General features: G+C 34.4%; 1 protein-coding gene across 2 annotated transcripts in view; it reads left to right on the top strand.

Moving 5' to 3' along the window:
• Positions 1-12,867: 12,867 nt before the first annotated feature.
• Positions 12,868-20,739, top strand: part of LOC115886333 — a 103,761-nt gene continuing 95,889 nt past the window's right edge. Inside the window, exon 1 of one of the 2 annotated variants that reach the window (XM_030905427.1) lies at positions 12,868-16,736. In XM_030905427.1, the coding sequence (XP_030761287.1) occupies positions 15,077-16,736 (1,660 nt within the window). In that variant the 5' untranslated portion in view covers positions 12,868-15,076. The remainder of the gene's footprint in view (positions 16,737-20,739) is intronic. The other variant, XM_030905426.1, reaches the window with a different exon arrangement.

Here is a 20,739-nt window from a genome sequence, read left to right as displayed (position 1 = left end):
TTTTTTTAGAAAATATTTCAGTGATAACCCATCTTCACGTCCCTGGTGAATATGTCGACAATTTTTTAGCTTTAAAGTATGTCGAATTTATAGTAACTTTCACCCTCAAAATTTCATTCAAAACGCTAAAAGCACTTGGAAGAAAATTATAATAAATCGAAAAAATATTAAGATTTTAACACCCTGTTGCTACGAAACAACGCAGAATCGGACCTATGTTGATATGAAAAATAAATCTTATTTTTACGTGAGGAATCTCCCTACGATAGATGGCACATGTTTTTTAAAACACCCTGTATATTTTTAAATATTTCAATAATACCAAATATCTACCAAGCACCAACCAACCATTATTATTAATAAAAAAATTTCGCTGTTTATAATAATGTACCGATTAAAATTAAACGTTCGTACTCTAAATGTAACTTTACGAAAGCTAAATATAAAGCCGTAAAGTTATTTTCGATGCGCTTGTTCTGAGTACTGAGTACCATTATTTATTTATAATGCACCGCTTCACGACGTCGCACCTATTATTGAAACGATTCCATGCGCGGTTTTTTTTCGCTTCGAAAATATGTGTCAAGATTTTGTAATAAAATATGCGAAATTAATGGTATTGTGACACTTTATGAAATACCTAGTGTCGCCTAAACATTAGAAGATCATACATAAAACGCTAAGTGATCTAGTGGGCCTGTTGGAATTTTAGTCGAATCCTGTTAGAAACTTTTAAAAATAATAGCTGCACATTATTTTTCGACGGTTAAGTGAAAAATAATAAAATCGCATTTGTGTAAAGCGTATATGTCGCAGAGATTAGCATCACCTTAAGCTGAAGGACCAGTAATTTCATGTTATTAATTATTAAGTGTATTATTAGTGAGTTAAATTTAAACAGAAATTTAACTCACTCGAAAAAATTATAAGGATAGTACTGTTATAATATTAATAAAAATCAATAAAATTAGACATGACTAGTCATGGAATATTTATATATACAGGGTGTCCCACTAAGAATAGCTCTCGGCTGTATCTCGGAAAGTATTAGCCGTAGGGGCTGCGGAAAAAAAATATTTATAACAAAAGAGGCTATGGGAAATTGCTGGAAATTATTTTCAAGTTTGTAGAACGACCGCTAGGGGGCGCAACTGCAACAAAAATAAGAAAATGGAGTTTTTACACAATTTTGCCTAGATAAGGTTTACTATAAGTAATAGCTTCATAATCTTCAGCAAATTTTGAATATTTCTTGTTAAAGCCATTTCCCCCTATCTACCAAAATAAAGTGGTGGGGGAAGGTTAGATCTGTTTTTATTTAAATATTAATAACTGGACTGGATGATCGGAATCCAACAAGCGAGGGCTCGTTTAAAAGAACGTTTCTTACTCTATATTGATCCATATAAACAATAATAATAAGCTTTTGAACGTAGACGCTAGGGGGCGTTGTCTTACAATTTAACAAACATTGCGCGTTTTTTCAAAAAAATTAAATGCAATAGTATATGTAATTTTAGCTGATAGTAGAGAGTCGTAAAGGCTTACAAAGTCAGCGAAAACCGCATCTTGATATCTTCTTTCAAACCGAAGATATTTGCATAATTATAATAAATACCAAAAAATCAGCGCTTAATTACCTTATTTTTACAACACGGTATCAGTAGCCCTCTTAATTATGCCCATTCTAATAAAAAATAAGATAGAAACAGTTAGTTTATTTAAAAATCGACGAAATACCAGAATACCATAATACCAGAGGTATTAATATATAATAATTAAGATATTAATAACAGTGAACAAGAAACGATGATTCGTTGAAGTCATGGTAGGCTTTGGAAAAAAGTTGCTTTTGACGTAATAGTATAAATCTCAAATTGTTATTAGATCAACATTTTGATAGCCATATCAGCGTTTTTTTATCTTTTGATTGCTTTTTCTAAATGCCAACAACTTCAACTATTTCAAATGATAATGGCATTTTGAAAAAGCAATTAAAAGATAAAAAACGCTGATAAGACTCTCAAAATGTTGATGAACTACAAGCACAAATTAACGAAGTTAATACAGCCAGCAATAAAGTGGGTCTCAAAATGAACTTAGCAAAAGCTAACGTAATGTTCAATTACTACGTAATGCAGAGGCTGATGATACCAAACTGACTTGGAACCGACATTTGGAAAATGTCACAAGGAGGGCGGTGACGACTTCATTGAAAAATCAAGGGCCTCAGATCACAGATGGTGCACTGGCTGTACTGAGGCCTTCCGTAACACCTGCATCCTTGGTATGGTGGTCTAAGGTAATGCAATAAACAACAATGCTCAGCCTCAGCAAGGTGCAAAGACTTGCTTGTCTGAGCATAACAGGGGCGATGAAATCAACGCCCACTGCATCAATGGATACGCTTCTGGACCTCCACCTCTTTACATAGGATCCAGGCGGAGGCAAGAATGGGACTCTATCGACAACAAAGTGTTGTCTCTACAAAATAGGAGAGAAACAGGACACTTAAAGATGGGGAATTCTATCGGGGGACCTCTGCTCCAAATAACCCCTCTTTATCATTACCACAAACCATTCGAGGTGAAAAAAATGGATCGAGGAATGTAGATAGATATAACACTCCTTCAGGATGGACTAACCTGGTACACAGACGGGTCAAAGACCGCTGAAGGAACAGGAGCTAGAATATTTAGGGAAAGACCAAGGGTAAACGTATCCTTTTTCTTGGAAAAATATTCTTGTATTAATATTAAGCTAAATATTCTTGTATTCCAGGCAGAAATCTTTGCCATTCTACAATGTGTGAGAGAAAACAAACAATGCTCAGAAAGTCAGGCGGCACTTGGGCTTATGAGCCTGGGAATGCCTAGATGAAATGGTAGCTCTGGCACGAAGGAACAGAACTAAATTATTCTGGGTCCCGGGCCACAGCGGCATTCAAGGCAATGAAAAAGATGATGTGCTAGCTAGGCAAGGATCATCGGCATCCTATCTTGGTCCAGAGCCAGTGGGGAATACCCAAATGTATGGCCCGTAGTACACTAAAACTCTGGATCAGGGAAAAACAGAATGTCCACTGGAGAAACAGACAGTGGCACAGGCACAGCAAGGCCTTTATCCAAGGATCTAGCTCTAAAACTGCAAAAGAACTGCTAATGCTTAGCAGGAATAAAGTGAGGATTACAACAGGCCTCTTGACAGGACACATGGCTGTCAAGTGTTACCTGAACAAGTCTTTCCTGCAGACTCTGCGATAAATATCCTGAAACAGCGGAGAACATAATATGTCACTGTGAGGCTCTGGTTCGCAAGCGATACTTTTTATTTGGGAAAGCTAGGCTAGAACCGGAAGAGCTATGCTCCCATCCTATGAAGGACCTGCATAAGTTAGTGCAGAGCACAGGGATAGGAGAATGGGTGCAGATATAGGAAGGGGAAAAAGACAATAGGCCTCACAGGTCGCAGTGTTTCCGGCAGAGGACGGCCCCTTGTTATTGAAGAAATCTACTACGTAATGTTACAATGTAACTAGTGGACAGAAAAAGACATTCTCTCTAATAAATAAAACAAAACTGGAAATATTAGAAGAATACATATATTTGGGACAACTAATACACAGCTCGGGATCTCTACTACCAGAAATCAACAGAAGAATTGTTGGTATGGAGTACTTATGGAAGAAACAATCATATTCAAGGTAATAGATGTCATCCACAGAGTCAAATCCTTCAATTGGCAATGGACAGGACACTTGGGAACAAGGACGGACAACAGCTGGACCACAAAAATTGCAGCATGGTGACGAGGAATTAAGAAATTTAGAAGAAGACCGAAGCTGAGATGGGATCATGATATTAGGACATTAGCAGGGATAACTACAAAGATAGTATATATACATACTATCCATACGCCATAATTTGAACACCATATTGGTGTTCATTGGTGTTCATGGATATGGCTACACCATAATTGGAAATGGTTGAATAAGCTGAAAATAACGATGATGATGATATTATACAGGGTGAGTTTCCTACGATGTTCTCTATGGGTATCTCGGAAACTACTGGAGATAGAGAGTCCGTTAAATGGGGAAAGAATTGCAGTTTTGTGGGGTCATAAATATGCGCCTTTCAGATTTTTGAAAAAGTTCATGGCTTACTAGATATTTCGAAAAAAACAAATTTTGGCTATTTTAAAAATTGTCCCTAATTCCATTATAAGCTATTTTGGACAAAAAGTTTTCGGATAAAAGTTGTAGATAATCACATCCTTAATGAGATTGTGTCCTCCGTTTTTTTTCTAAAGCCTGTCATTTTTGACATATGACACAAACATATGTTTTTTTAAATGGAAAACATAGTTGGCCATGACTTCATAAAAAGCGCCTTTTGATATAGAGTTATAGCCAATTCTTATCATTTATAAACAATTTCACTTAGTTAGCCATGGAAACAAGTTTAATCGTCTCTGCTCTCATAAATGTGAAGCTGTCACATCCAAACTTTGTAAATTAAAATAAATAAAAATTGTAAATATGAATTTTTCGAATGAAGAAAAGCGTGTAGGATTATTGGTTCAACTTTTCTTGACCATACATTTTCGAGAATACGTTGACCGGTGAATGTTACGTTTTTTAGAGAACGGTTTTCAAGACATCTTAGGAAAGTTAAATTTAGTTAAAGCCAATTCTTATCTTTCTTGACTAATTTCACTTAGATTGCATGGTATTTTTATTCTGTTATGATTTATAAGTTATAAAAAGTCAGAATATATTACTAAACGGTTCTTTACAATTTACATTACACAAACTAAAGCTTAAAAATATAATATCACTACATACACTTTAAGTTATTTTAGAAAATGTTCCGCCATTGATTTGAGTTGCATCTTTTTAAAACTGAATTACTACCTATTCTCACAGAAGGACCGATCAATTTAATTAAACTTTTCTCGTACCGCCACTTCGAGTGCCTCTCTTAATTCATAAGTTCTTTTGTAAACCTTATTGTTAACCATACCGCATAAAAATTCTAAAATGGATAGGTCAGTTGATCGAGGAGGCCCATGCAATTAGTCCACCTCTTCCTATCCCTGCGTTTGCATAATTATGATATAAATAATTTTTAACATTTCTTTCATTATGGGGGGTGGGGGGTAGTGTGTCATAATGAAAGTCATGTTGGAACCACTCTATTGATGCGCGAGTATCTACACGCTTTCCTTCATTTGAAAAATTCATATTTACAATTTTTGTTTATTTTAATTTACATTTTTACAATTTACAATTTATGTTTGGATGTGACAGCTTCACATTTCTGAGAGCAACGGCGATTGAACTTGTTTCCATGGCTAACTAAGTGAAATTGTTTAAAAATGATAAGAATTGGCTATAACTAAGTAATTTTTCGAAGAAAATATATTATAGCTTATATCACTAAAAAGCTTAAAAAATGGCGCTTTTTATGAACTCATGGCCAACTATGGTTTCCATTTAAAAAAACATATGTTTGTATCATATGTCAAAAATGACAGGCTTTAGAAAAAAGCGGAGGACATGATCTCTTGAAGGATGTGATTATCTACAACTTATATCTGAAATTTTTTTGTCTAAAATAGCTTATAATGGAATTAGGGACAGTTTTTAAAATAGCCGAAATTTGTTTTTTTCGAAATATCTAGTTAGCCATGAACTTTTTCAAAAATATGAAAGGCGCATATTTATGGCTCCACAAAACTGCAATTCTTTCCCCATTTAACCGGCTCTCTATCTCCAGTAGTTTCCGAGATACTCATAGAGAACATCGTAGGAAACTCACCCTGTATATGTTACAGTGAAGGTTTGGTTTGGGTAAAAAAAACACTCGAAGAAGTTTGATTTAAATAAGAACAACTTTCGGTTTTTCATAGGGTTTAACAGGACACTGACTTTTCAATGAATACCTCATTATATATTGAAGCTAAGAAGCAACGGTGAATGCAGATTTTGTGGGAAACAACAAAACACTTAATCACTGGGTACGCCGAAACAACAACCATTCATGCCATAAACTTTGGTACCATTGATTTAACTTCTGTAAAACCCTCTCATATACTGGCTTTTGCCAAAGCCTTGAAGCTGTATGCTGCATTATAACTGAAGAAAGGGGGATACAATCTATACTAATATATAAAATCCTTAAGTGACCGACATACTGATTAATCACGATCCTGCTCAAACCACTCAACGTAAGAAGCTCAATTTTGGCATACAGGTTGATTCTAGGGTGTAGAGGTTCGATAAGAAAGGATTTTTCGAAATTCCAGTTCCAAGAGGGTGAAACCACCCCTCAAATATTACAATATTTTTTATTTAAAAAACGTTCAAGTTTCCGAAAAAACGCTTAAACACGTATATTTTATTTTGTTTTCTACATATTTTAAGATTTTTTAAAAATGTATACAGGGTGTTTTGAAAAATCTGGTCATTGATAAATAACGATCCTGCTTAAAGCGTTTGACGTAAAAAGCTGATTTTTGGAAAACAGATTGCCAAACCAAACTCGAATTCTAAGGGGGTTGTAGTGTTTTTTATAAAACATTACCACTGCGAACGGCAGCTTTTCATCGGAGAGCAGTCGTGGATAATGTATTTCACTAGAGAGAAAACTAATCAATAACAATAAACAAAAAAAAAATGGACGTCTGCCCATACGTTGGACACAGTCCGTCCATAAGACCCTCGAAACATTTCCGAGGGCTCAATAATAAACAAAATAACTGTCCTTTCTTCCATTTAACATTCTGGAGGACAACAGCAAAAGTACACCAACGTGTCAGCAAAATAAAAATACGAGCTAAGGTGGGTCAATCCAAAACTCTACCCTGTAGCTTCGAAATGGCAGCTGATTCAGATTTTGCAGCAAGATTTAAATTGCCATTTCTAAAAGCAGGATTTGCAACCATGCCGCAAACTGGCCAAAAACAAAGTGAGGGTAAAACGCAGAGAGGCGCCTTCACATATAACAAGGATTTTGACAGCGCGCGCCTCCACAGAACAGTGAAACGATAGCAGGGTTGGAGACTAGGGAACGTAAAAATTACGCCAAGCGTGCCAAATAAATTATCAGGCCTGAACGATACGGAATCCGGTGATGGTAGGCCAGACATCATATATTATATATAAAAAAGACATGTAACGAACCAAAAACGTTACAGGGTGAAACTATCCCTCAAATATTAAAATATTTTTTATTTAAAAACCGGTGAGTTTTTCGGAAAAACTCATAAACACGTATATTTTATTTTGTTGTTTTACATTTTTTATAAATTTATACAGAGTGTTTCATAAAATATGACCATTGAGTAATCACGATTCTGCTTAAACTGCTTGACGTTTAAAGCTGATTTTTGGCAAATGGATTGACTGTGGGGTGTAGAGGTTCGATAAGGAGGGGTTTCTCGAATCTCAAATTCCAAGAGGGTGAAAACGCCCCTCAAATATTTCAATATTTGTTATTTAAAAAATAGTTAGTCTTTCGGGAAAACGCTTGGACAAGCATAATTTATTTGTTTTTTTTACATATTTTGAAATTTAAAAAAAAATCATACAGGGTGTAACCAAACCAAAAAGTTGGGTAATTTCTTAACCACGATTAAACTGCTTAAACTGCTTGACGTAAAAAGCTTATTTTTGGCAAACGGATTTTTCGAAAGTCAAATTCCAACGAGATGAAACTACCCCTCAAATATTACCAAACGTGAAAAAAATTTATCCAGTTTGTATGTTAATGGAAATTCTTGCTTTGCTTTATCATCACCATTACAAATGATTAATTCGACGCGAACGAAGTCGCTGGTACACGCTAGTATATCTACAAAGTCGCGGTGATCAATTTCTTCCTAGAAGATCTACTGTTTTAAAACTCGTTATATAAAAACCGTCCTCTATACTGATCTTTATATTCTTTTTCGCTACAAAAACCACTGGAAGAATAAAGAAAAAAAAAAAGAGTAAACTAAATAAAATTTCGACCAGGCAACGATAGATTTTCGATTATCAAAAACGAGCGAGTGTTAACCGTTCCTTTCTAAAAATATCCCAAAGAAAAATATTATTTTTCATAATGCTCGGACGTGTTTTGATTAGAAAAAAAACGCAAAATGTATAAAATATTCCTCGAGGAATAAGTTTATGTTAGGGCCTGTTGATGTAACCGCTTGTTTGTTTTTATTTTGATCAGTTGTCTGGGTTGAGAAAGATCTTATTTTTTATTGAAAAAAGCGCATAGCAGCTGTTTTAAGACCTACCTTCTGTAGACTGGTTCATAGTTCACTTTAAGCATGCTTATATTTTTAGCCGACCATACCAGCAGGTATGGTAGGCTATTAAGATCGGCAAATTTTTTTTTATTTCACTTAAAATGAGTTATTTGGGTCATAAATGACCTAAATACAAAATATTTTCATGGTGTCTGTCTGTCTGTCCGTCTGTCAGTTTGTCTGTAACAAGATAACTCAAAAACCGCTAAACCGATTTTAACCAAATTTGGCACAAAAATACTGTGGCACCTGAGAATTTGGCCATTAGTTTTTGGTGGGGGTGGGGGGTTGGTAAGGGGGTATGGGAGGGGGTTAACAATTTTAAAAAATCGTAACTCCAAAATTACAGTAGCTAGCGAAACGCGGTTTTCAATTTAAGATTAGGGATAATATTTGCAACAAAATTTGTAATAACATCAAAATCAGTCAAAGTCGCAGTTTTTGAGATAAAAAAAATGGAAAAATTGCTTTACTTTGAAACTAAAAGAACTGTCTACCAACTTTTTATTAACATATTTTATTATGGGCGGCTATACGTGTCTCCCGGCGCCATTTTCTTATAATAAACGATCTCCAAAAACGGCGTCCAGTTGGCTTACAAACAACGATCGATAACATTCCCCATATAAGTTTACATATAAAATGACAGCGATCTTCATTTTTTCCTAGCCATCGCTGACGCCGTTTTTTTTTCGATCACATTGTACATTAAAATGTATAGAAAATATTTGAATAGAAATGTTAACTAAAATACTGGGTGTGTTTCACAAGTGGCTCACCACTATAACTTTTTTATTTTTTCAGATAAAAAAAAAACAAGATTTAGTATGTTAGTATGCGACATAAATTAGGATTGATTGATGTGTTCAATTATTGTTTTCAGTCACTTCCTGTTTCACCGGATATAGTAGTTATATCCGGTGAAACAACTTGTAGAAGACTGATACCGGAAACGACTACAACTTTTGAGTTTGAAATGGTTTGACTTTTGAAATGGCACCCTCCTCAGTATATTTTTACTTTATTCGATAGAAAATAACACTGAATAAAATGACATATCGTATGTCAACTTTTGACATTTTCGCATATGGTTTTATTTGAAATTGTAACATGGGGTTCATAACGACACAAATTGACTCGAAATACCAAGTGTGTGGTACCAAATTATTCGTAAATTTTTTTCGCCTTTTCCAAACATGCTAATGTACCAACTGGTTCCATTTGAAAAATTGAGATGTGATTTAAAAAAAAATCATTTGGGACTATTGATCACCGGTGATTCAAAAAATTCTTTTTTTAAATGGAACACCCTGTATATTATTGAATTTTTGGCTTCCTTTCAGATCATTTTACATAATCCTAATATATCAGTAATATATATTTGGATAGTTTCAGAGATATTAATAAATAAATTAAAAAAATATACATTTTTTAGTCTTTCTTAAAAAAATATTAAAAATACAAGAACTAGCCTGAAATCAAAACTGTATTAGCTATTTACTTTAGATGGTCTGTACTTACTTTGCTATAAATCGGCATACGGGATGTTCAAAATTCTACGCCAAACTTTCTAAAATATAAAATATTTTTTTTTAGTTTTTTTAAACGGAACACCCTGTGTATTATTTTTTTATTAGATGGACAATTAAAAAATAAACATTTTTTGTATTTAGAAAGTAAATTTTTATCAAAGTATTTGTATTATATGTATTTTCTCTCGTATTTTATCACTGAAACGGCCATATGAAATAATATTGCGTGTATCTGCAAAACCATTAAAAATTTTGAAATACTTTAAATACAAAAAATGTTCAATTTTTAAATCTCCATCGAATAAAAAAATTATATACAGGGTGTTCCATGTGTGTTCCATTTTAAAAAGAGAAAGAAAAATTATTTTATATTTTACAAAGTTTGGCTTAGAATTTTAAACACCTTGTATGATTTACAATTACCATAATTAGAGCAAAGTTAAGTACAGACCTTCTAAAGTAAATACCTAATATAGTCTTAGTTTCAGGACAGTTCTTGTATTTTTAATAAATTTTTTAAAAAAGGCTGAAAAAAATATTTTTTTTACATATTTATTAATATTTTTAAAACTATACAAACATATTAAATATCTTAGGATTAAGTAAAGTGTTCAAAAAGGAAACCAAAAATATAATAATATACAGGGTGTTCCGTTTAAAAATTCATCCCGATCCACCCACTCTTCTACATACACCCTAGTACTGTGCTAGTACATACTTTAGGCTAGTTTTTTATTCTACGCGAGCTACAGATGCCCGACGCCACTATTGCCGGACCATTTAATCACTGAAACGGCCATATGAAATAATATTGCCTGTATCTACGAAACCATTAAAAATTTTGAAATACCTACTTTAAATACAAAAAGTGTTCATTTTTTAAATCTCCAATGAATAAAAAAATAATATACAGGGTGTTCCATTTAAAAAGAGAAAGAAAAATTATTTTATATTTTACAAAGTTTGGATTAGAATTTTAAACACCTTGTATGATTTACAATTACCATAATTAGAGCAAAGTTAAGTACAGACCTTCTAAAGTAAATACCTAATATAGTCTTAGTTTAAGGACAGTTCTTGTATTTTTAATAATTTTTTTAAAAAAGGCTGAAAAAAATATTTTTTTTTACATATTTATTAATATTTTTAAAACTATACAAACATATTAAATAAATAAATAAATAAATAAATAAATGCCTTTATTGTCAAAAAATTTTTCAATTTGTGGACAAAGGTAAACTAACAAACAAAGTAAAACAAAACAAGGTACACAAACAAACAAACAAAAGATAATACAAAACTTTATACAAATAATATTGTCAGTCTTATTGTTAAAATAGACATATATAAATGTTTACAATGTCAAAGAACAAAAAAAAATAAAATAATATTCAAAAATATTTAGCCAGTTTATAGCAAAATATCAATAACCTCTAAATAAATTAATTTCGATGTCATTAGTAAATATAGCAATAGCAAACATTAGACCAGTGTTTTCAAGATCAAATTCGATTTTCAATTCAAATATAATTCATTTACGGCCTAGAAAGCCTTGTCTAGTAAATAAGAGTTCAATGCTTTGCGAAATGAAAAAAATGATGTTAAGGATTTGATTTCAAATGGCAGGTGATTGTGCATTTTTTTCGAGTTGTATAATATTGAACTTTTAACTAACTCTGAGCGTGGGGTAGGTAGATAAAGATCTTGCTCCGCGTTCCTGAGTGGATAAGTGTGAGATGGCCTTTCTTGAGAAGCTGATACATGTTTACGTATTAGGCAAACGGATTCAAATATAAATAAGGAAGGAAGAGTCAATATTTTTAATTCTCTAAAAAAGCCCCGGCAATGAGTTCTGCTGTTTAGTCCCAGTGAATATCGAACAGCTCTCTTCTGGAGCTTGAAAATGCGGTCAAATTGAGCCGCACAACACGTACCCCAGAATGGAAGGGCATACCTGAGGTGCGACTCAAAAAGTGCATAATAAACAGTTCTAGCCACTGACAAGTTAAGCTCCTTAGAAACAGACCTTAATGCAAAACAGGCAGAGCTCAATTTTTTCGACAAAGCTTCGATATGTATGTCCCATTTCAGAGAATTGTCCACAACAAGCCCTAAGAATTTTACGGATTTTACGACGTCAATGGTGGTGTTGTCAAGTACAAAAGGCTGCAACGAGTTTTTATACGACAAAGCCTTAGTTTTAGAAATGTTGAGACTCAGGAGGTTCGAATCGCACCAAGATTTAATGGTGATTAAGTCATTTGATATAATCCTATGAAGTGCCGCGATGTCCTTGTTGCTCCAAGTGAAGCTAGTGTCGTCCGCAAAAAGACATATTTTGCCACTGATGTTTATGTTAGCAATGTCGTTAATAAAAAGAAGAAACAAAATAGGGCCTAGTACTGAGCCTTGTGGTACTCCACATTCTATTGGCTTGCTAGACAACGTGGTATCCACCCTCACAAGTTGACTTCTGTTGCTCAGATACGACTTAAACCATTCGAGAGATGATCCCCTGAACCCATAGTGCTGCAGTTTATTAATTAGGATCTTATGATTTACACAATCGAACGCCTTAGAAAAATCACAGAAAATTGTTGCTGTAGAATGATGGTTGTTTAGGCTGGAGTAAACTTATCTTAGGATTGAGTAAATATCTTAGGATTGAGTAAAGTGTTCAAAAAGGAAACCAAAAATATAATAATATACAGGGTGTTCCGTTTAAAAATGCATCCCGATCCACTCACTCTACTACATACACCCTAGTACATACTGTAGGCTAGTTTTTTATTCTACGCGAGCTACAGATGCCCGACGCCACTATTGCCGGACCCCGTATAAATACTCTCATCACACTCCAATAAAAATTCGCCACGCCTCCACGACTCTCTATCGAAAACGCTTTTTTATTTTCCTCTATTTTCACGGAAAAACCGGGCCGGCCTATGCGAAAACTGCCCGCCCGGTATCTCTTGCCAAATCTTGATATTTTTGTTTCCAACTTAAATCTCAATTCCCGCGTCTCGCAGTTTTTTGAGTGAGTATACCAGCGCGACGACCGATTCACCAACCGTGTCCAAAAATCGGCCCGCAAAACTATCGAAAAACTCCGAAAATATAAACCGGTTCTTCTCATTAAGTGTCGAGGTATATTAAAAAAAACGCGAGTGTAAATAAAGCTTGGATATTTCTTCTGGAAAGTTATGCCGGCAAAAACCCTAAAAATATGAAGAAGATTTAGTGTGAAGCTGTATAAAAAAATCGCTTGTGAAAAAAGTTGGGAAGCATCTAGAAGTTTTTATTTGTGACAGAAGACTCAAAGTGCGAAAAAAAAACTCTTCTGAAACTAAGATATGCAGTGTTGAACAAGAAAGAAAGCTTCAATTGATTGAAGTAATATTATTGGAAGCAATCCTTAACAGATAACCTAGAAAATATTTCACAAAAATATATTTTTTTAAGTCAAGAAAATTCAGTAACAAAGAAGAAAAAAATATCCAGTGACGGAAGATGTTTTAAGATATATTACTGGAAGCAGTCTTTAAAAGATTCATGCTTAATTTTAATCCTGGAAATTTTAAATTAACTTCTTCCTTCAAAAGAGAAAACCTAAAAAACTATTTTACCAAAATAGGTCCCTTTAAGTCAACAAAATTCAGTGTTAAAAAAGAAAAAATTGTTTCAAGTGATATTATTGGAAGCAGTTTTTACCAGGATTAAACTTTTTTTAAAATTGGAAAGCAGCTAAAAAAATCGTTCTCCATAACAGAATTCAGTGTCCAAGAGGAAAAAAATCTCTAAAAGTAACAGATGTTTTTTTAACTGATGTTTAAGCTATTTCTTTAAAGACTCAAAGTGACTTTTTGCAAAACGGTTTCGTAAAGCAGTTTTGAAGAGATGGGTTTTAAAAAAGAACTTATTAAATATCCGATATTCAGTGTTAACCTGTAAAAAACCGCAAGTAACAGAAGCTGTACTGAGTGATATTATTGAAAACAGATGTGAACGGGTCAATTTTCTGGAAATACAAATTCTACTTGATATAAAACCTATCAGGAAATTCCAGATAAAGCTTTTTCTTAGATCAAAGTTATTCTGTGTTGAAACATGAAAAAAATTGTCTGAAAAAGTTCTTTAGAGTGATAGTGATAGTAGAAAGCAATTTGGTTTTCTCCATAATAAAAATCTTCAAAAAAACAATTTTACATCGAAGATTTTTCAGGTTGAAAGTAAAACTTAGCTAAAGTGGCATACTGAAAGCAGTTTTTAATTATTCTAAGTTCATTTTTTTGAGAAAAAAAAACCAAAAGTTGATTAAAACAATTAATATTGGCTAATGAAAAGAGTTGTTTGGAGATGGATTCATTATCTTTTTTGGAAGCATCAAATCCACTACAACTTCAAAAGAACAGCTTCTTTGTGACAAATTAATAAAAAGATACACAACTAATAAGTTAGAAAAAAGTTGGAACTAGTCAGAACCTTCTTGTGTAATGCAAAACTCTTGAGGTATTTTAAACACAATAATTGTAATAAAAAATAAATTTAAACAATAAACTGTGGCTATTAAAATCATTTTACTTAATAACACAAGTAACTTATCTATGAAAGACCAATTGAATTATAGAAAAGTTAATAAGAAGAACAACAGGAACATACAGTGAACTAAAACAAGTTAAAGGAGCAATCCAAAATAGTTTGTGACAATACTGAAGCAACATATAAGAAGAATTTTCAAAAAATTCTCAAGACAGTGTGAAGTTTGGACCTATCTGTTTGTTTGTGAAAATTGTCGCGTACAATTTATATAAATAGACACCTAAAAAACAAAATTTTAGTTGTTTTTCTCGGACTATCCTGGATAAAAACCGTCACGTATCGGGATGCATCCAGTCTCTATCCAGACAAACACTCCGTTCGCGGCATGCTTCATATCATTTTAATAACTCAATCGGCGCGAATTTTTGTCCAGGCCTGTCATCCGTATAGCAGCCGCGGTCCAAAAATTTCGGCTTTTGCCCACGCCAGTCGCTTTGATTTGAGAATTCGCTGCCAAGAAAATAGCACAAATGTTGCCACCGACTTAATTGTGATACCGGCGACATAATCAAGTGGACGAACCTCAGCCTTATGCAAAATTATTTTCATTGCTCAGTTTGCCAAATAATGGCCCCCCGGATTCACTTCCATTCGCGATGAGTTTATTTCTTGACTAGTTAACCTCTAAAACGCGGAGAAAAATGGCAGAAAGAGCCTCTCAGAAACGAAAAAACTTAGGTAGAAGTGCCTCAACTGAAAGCACCGAGTATTCCATCAGCATGGGGCGATCGATCAGGAGAAAAAAGCCGAAAGAACGATGGTTGCTGACGAGGAAAACCTGGAAATACATGGCGGATGCAGGAAGGAAACTTATACCAGAAGGCGCAAAGAACTGCCCCGAAGACATACCGAAAATTGAGGCGCACTTTCAGGAACTGTGCAGGAAAGAAGCCAAGTTCTTGTTGTGGAGGAAAAACTCATACCCTGGTGCGTTAGGGTTCAGGAAAAAAAGAAAGAATGTCCCGAAGAAAGGAGGGAGTTGCCGAAAGGCTATGTCAGAAGGGGAAGTTGATATTCTCAAACCTGAACGACCCAAAGATTTACTTCTGGAGCCAAAAATTCCTGGAAAATTCGATATTAAGAAAATGCGAGAAGATTTCCTTAACAGTCCTTCAACATCTACACCAACAGGAATACCCTCAACATCTGCAACGCCTGACCACGAAACACATGAAGATAAACAGTTGGTAAGCATGCTAGAACAGTATCTTCGTATGGCTAACACTCCTGACGCTCTAAAAACAGGGTCTGCTGATTTTAACTACCAAGAACTGATTGATAAGCTTCAAAAACATCTTACTTTAACATCGAGTCGTACCAGTTCTCCCTCACACTATAGTAGTAACAGTAATCTCTCACCAAGAACCAACCTTTCACCATATCAGTCATCAGAACAAGTCAACTTCCAGGGAGATTACGTTCAAAGAAGCCTCTTAGATACTCTTTCAAGGTACTTTAGCCAAAGTCCTCACAGAGATAAGGTGGTTTCTGATCTGCTCACTGACCGAAAGGCTTTGGAGAAACTTTACTTCGAACTCAGAAAAGCCAAGGGTTTCAGGGGAAGTCGTGGAGGTACAGGGTATTCTTCTCCTAGTGGTTATCACTCTCCATCCAGGACTTATCACAGTACTCGTCTGGGACTTAGTCATCGAGACCGGGAAGGAAAATTCGTTCCAGGACATCCACCTCCATTGATTGAAGTCCAAGGTGAAACTATTGAAGTAACTTACAGGAATTGGGGAACTCAGACTTTGCCAATACCTGAACATGTTTTGCTTGAGTGCGAGAAAGCTTACAAAAAGCAACAGGCTGAAGAAGAGGAGGAGAGAAAAGAGAAAGAGAGAGAAGATAAACATAAAGGAGGTTCTAGAAGGAAATCTAGTGTGGAAAACGACGACGTGTCTCAGTCTGTATCAGATACAATTAAAAGATACTTAAGAATGGCTAGGAAAAAGAGTGTGGACTCGGACAAACTAGACAGTCGATTCAAGCGAGTGAACTATGACAGAAATTTGAGGAATATCAAAGCTAAAGGGGAGATAACCAAGCCCGGGGATGACGATGGGCTGAACAAGGGTTGCCAGACGAACGACGAGTGGATTGTGACGTATCGCGATCTTAAAATGGCGGACGTGTATGACGTGTCGGACGATAGTCGGATCTCGAGTGCGAGGAGTAGTGTGGACATTGGGGTGTTCGAATTGGAGGGGGGTAAGGGGACTCCGACTAGCCCCCCCAGTTCGAAAAGTGGTCACGGGTTCTTGAGTCACCTGTTGCACGGAGGAAAACATGATAATAAAGGTTAGTGTTATAACTAATATAATAAATAAAAGAATAGTTATTTATGCTACTAGTGTGTTATCTTATATACAGGGTGACGCACCTCATTCGCCTCGGTTGATTATACGAAAAAGGAAAGATGTATAAACAAAGTATTTTATGGGCAATGTGCAGAATTTAGAATTATTTTGAAATATACAGGGTGTTTCAGAACTAAAATCGATACCAAAGTTATATTTTTTCTTATGGAACACCCGGTATTTTATTTCATTTTTGGATTTTTGAGCCCAAAAAAAGGCTTTTATTATAAGGATTAAATATGTTATTAAAAAATAAAAAATATTAAAAATCTTTGGTTTGTGAGATATTTAAAGATATTTAAATTTGCTAGAATATATTATTAACACCCTGTACATTACTTTTAAGAATTAATTCTTGTGCTGAGTTTAAAGGTAGAGAAATAAACTTTACTGAAAAATGGTATTGCTTCCCTAAATTTATACAGGGGTATCAAAAATTGTTGATCTATTTAAGGATATATTTTATATAAAAACTTCGTTATTTCAAATGCAATACCTTGTATTTTTTTACATAAATCGAAGTAGATTCAAATGCTCTTTCAAACTATATTAGGGTTTCCTATACCTATCTAGCTCAGGTTTTCAATAAAAATCGATTTTTAAATAAAATTGCAATCAAGGTGGCTGGTGTCGCAATGGCAATTTTCTAGTGAGAGTTAGTAACTATTTTCAAAGTCGACATTAGTTTATGGACATTATTATCTATAATTTATAACAGTTTACTTAAATTTACCTACAATAGTTTAATAGATAATATTTATTAAATATGTATTTATTATTTTTGCGATTTTTAACGATAAAATAGTGAATTATCAACCACCAAGTCAGATTTTAAAGAAAAATCATTCAGGAAGATCTTCCGCAAGGAATTATTAACCAGGCAGAGGTGGCTACAGCAGAAATACTGCCAGAAAAGTCTCGTGGCGTATATGATAGGGAATTCAAGGAGTTTGAAGAGTTGATGAAAGTAAAACATGTCAAAGGTATAAACGTAACTATCTTGCTCGCTTACTTCTTTGAACTACTACAGAAGAAATTTGTTCCATCATCCTTATGGACTAACTATTCAATGTTCAAGTCAACTCTCCTCAATTTCTCCGATGTCTAAAGGTGAGTTTATACAAGTATGTCATATAAACTCAACTTTAGACTTCTTTCTTAGTCTTTTAATCGATGCATGGAAACAGGTACAACAGATTTTTCTTAAAATGTCAAAGTCAATGCCTACTCATCATTCTATTTTTATTCATAAAGGAAATGAAAATATGATGTCCCTTTAACAGATTCAAATAATAAATGTAACTATTTAGAGGAGTGAAGATTCAAGTCAATAAAATCGAACAATTCAACAATATCTTGTTAGTATCATTATCTGCAATGTTTGGTTTTTCCTGTACGTATAATGTGAACATAAATAACATATCTTTTTCCGTGTTTTTATTCCTTGACATATTGTTTATTTATTTTCACTCACTAGTTATAACACCGCCTCTTTGTAAGCCTACTTAAATATTTTACATTTGTGTATATACTGTATGTCATACAATTCGTTTTGTTCAAATATATCCAATTATTTCAACGAAATTATTTTTAAAATAATATCTGTGTAAAAGTGATAATGTTTAAAATATGCCTAATGTATTGAAATAAACTTTATTATAACGTATTAAAAGCTTGCTTTGTTGAGCTGAATCTCATTGTCCTTTTATGGTACCAAAAAGCCTGAGCATATTAAATTTTAATCGATTTTAATAAATGTAAAAAAAATATAAAATAATCATTGGTAAATAAAAAAAAACTTAAAAGAAAACAAACTGTAATTCGAACGGCTATGGGTAAAGGCAGGTTCTTGTTCAGGATGGTTCATGACATATATTTGCCTGAAAAAAATAACTCTTTGTGAGTATGCCGGTTCTACAAAATTCCTAATATTTATTATTAAGGTAAAATATCACAGTTCAAATGTTAAACGGGTATTAAACGCAAAAAACCCTTCACAAATAAATGTCCAAAACATATTACGGCACTAAACGCGAAGAGTCCTCTCTAAACAACTGGTTAACCCTTGCCACCAGCCTAGTGAACCCTTCCCACTAGCTCTTCAAACAACTGGTGAACCCTTGCCACCAGCCTAGTGAACCCTTGCCACTAGCTCTTGGTGAACCCTTGCCAACTAAATAGTGAACCCTTGCCACTACCAATAATAACTTTAAAACAATATATTTACCCTGTACTAAGACGTGCAATGACACCAAACGCAAGGGTCTGTTTCAGTTACCGAGACAAACAAATCTTTATAAAGAAGATACCTCTTTAAACTAATAACTCTTAAATAAATCAATTATAAATTAAAATAGAACATGTATAGAATGCATACTCAGTGAATCAATTCACCCTTTAATGTAGCTTTAAAACTGCCACAAGACTGTTACAATTTTGTAACTGTTTAAGTTAATTATTTAGCTCGTATTTAAGTTAACGTTTAGCGACACTCCACTTCTTTAAAAGATTCAAAAGCCACTAAATGCTAACCCAAATGTTTAATATTTGGGTTGGCATGATCCTCTCTGATATTGTGTGCATCTTTCATAAAAAACTAGAAGCCTTAAGATATTTTTTAAGTACCGTGACCAGCGTTCTGTTTATTAGGTTTGATCTCACAGCGTGTTCCCAACATGTCTGTGACATGTTTGTGACTTCTTCCACACCGGTGTTAATGCGCAGGTCTCAAATAATGCAGTTTCTTATCGATTTGAAATTGTTTGTGTGAACAGCGAATCCCCTACTCTTCTTTTTTGATCTAATAATACCACTAATTTTAACTTCTACGTAATACCGAATAAAGAAGAAAACGAACAGGGAATTAACCAAGACATCTTTTAATGTTTTTGATTTTGTTCTTTTTAATGTTTTAATGTTTTGTAATTTTGATTCTTGGGCCTGACCCGTTCCTCCATCAGCTCTTTTAGGTCTGTATCTGTATCCGAAAATTCGGACGCCTTAGATTCTTCGGTAGATTCAAAATCGCTCATTTCTTTTCTTTATTTTTTGAAGAAAAAAACACTAAACAAAAACAACACACGTTTTGTATGTTAAGTTTACCAATATTAATGACGTCGGGTCGCAATACGCATGAGCCGGACACTTTACTTGCAAAAGATCCGCGAACAGGCCTGGCTGTCAGCTAACAATCAGAATTTTCTGTGCGAACAGCGTACTGTTGGTTGGAAACCAATCACAAAGTTCTGACTGAATCCTTATATAATTTTATTATATACCTCTACTGCAAGAAATTTGTTTTCTATTTTATAATTTGGCTTGCCTGAAAAAAAAAGCCTTTTACCATCCTTTTACTATCGATAGTTGCGCCTCGGTGGTACGAAAGTACTACCATTGCACGCAGGCCGCTATCTCGCGATGCGGGACTTAATATCTTACCGCTACTTTACGACAAGTCGTATGTATATACTCTGCGCTGTGCTCGACATATTGTGGAAACGACCTGAGCTCACCTGATGATAGGGTAGGGCCCCGAAATCGGTAGTGAGAGCGGGTTGATCCACATTATGTCGAACACAGCGTGGAATTAATTTCTATATAAGCAGTTCAAGGCAAGAAACTCTTATATAATTTTATTATATACCTAAAAACTGCAAGAAATTTATTTTCCATTATATAATTTGGGCTAGCCGAAAAAAGCCTTTATTTACTATCGATAGTTGTGCCTCGGTGGTACGAAAGTACTATCATTGCACGCAGGCCGCTATCTCGCGATGCGGGACTTAATATCTTACCGCTACTTTACGACAAGTCGTGTATATATACTCTGCGCTGTGCTTGACATATTGTGGAAACGACCCGAGCTCACCTGATGATGGGGTAGGGCCCCGAAACCGGTAGTGAGAGCGGGTTGATCCACATTATGTCTAACACAGCGTGGAATT

Source organism: Sitophilus oryzae, unplaced genomic scaffold (assembly GCF_002938485.1).
Source record: "Sitophilus oryzae breed Bouriz unplaced genomic scaffold, Soryzae_2.0 scaffold_484_pilon_pilon, whole genome shotgun sequence".
NCBI lineage: Eukaryota > Metazoa > Arthropoda > Insecta > Coleoptera > Curculionidae > Sitophilus > Sitophilus oryzae.
The sequence above is the reverse complement of the archived record's forward strand: the minus strand, read 5'-3'. Positions and strand labels throughout refer to the sequence as shown.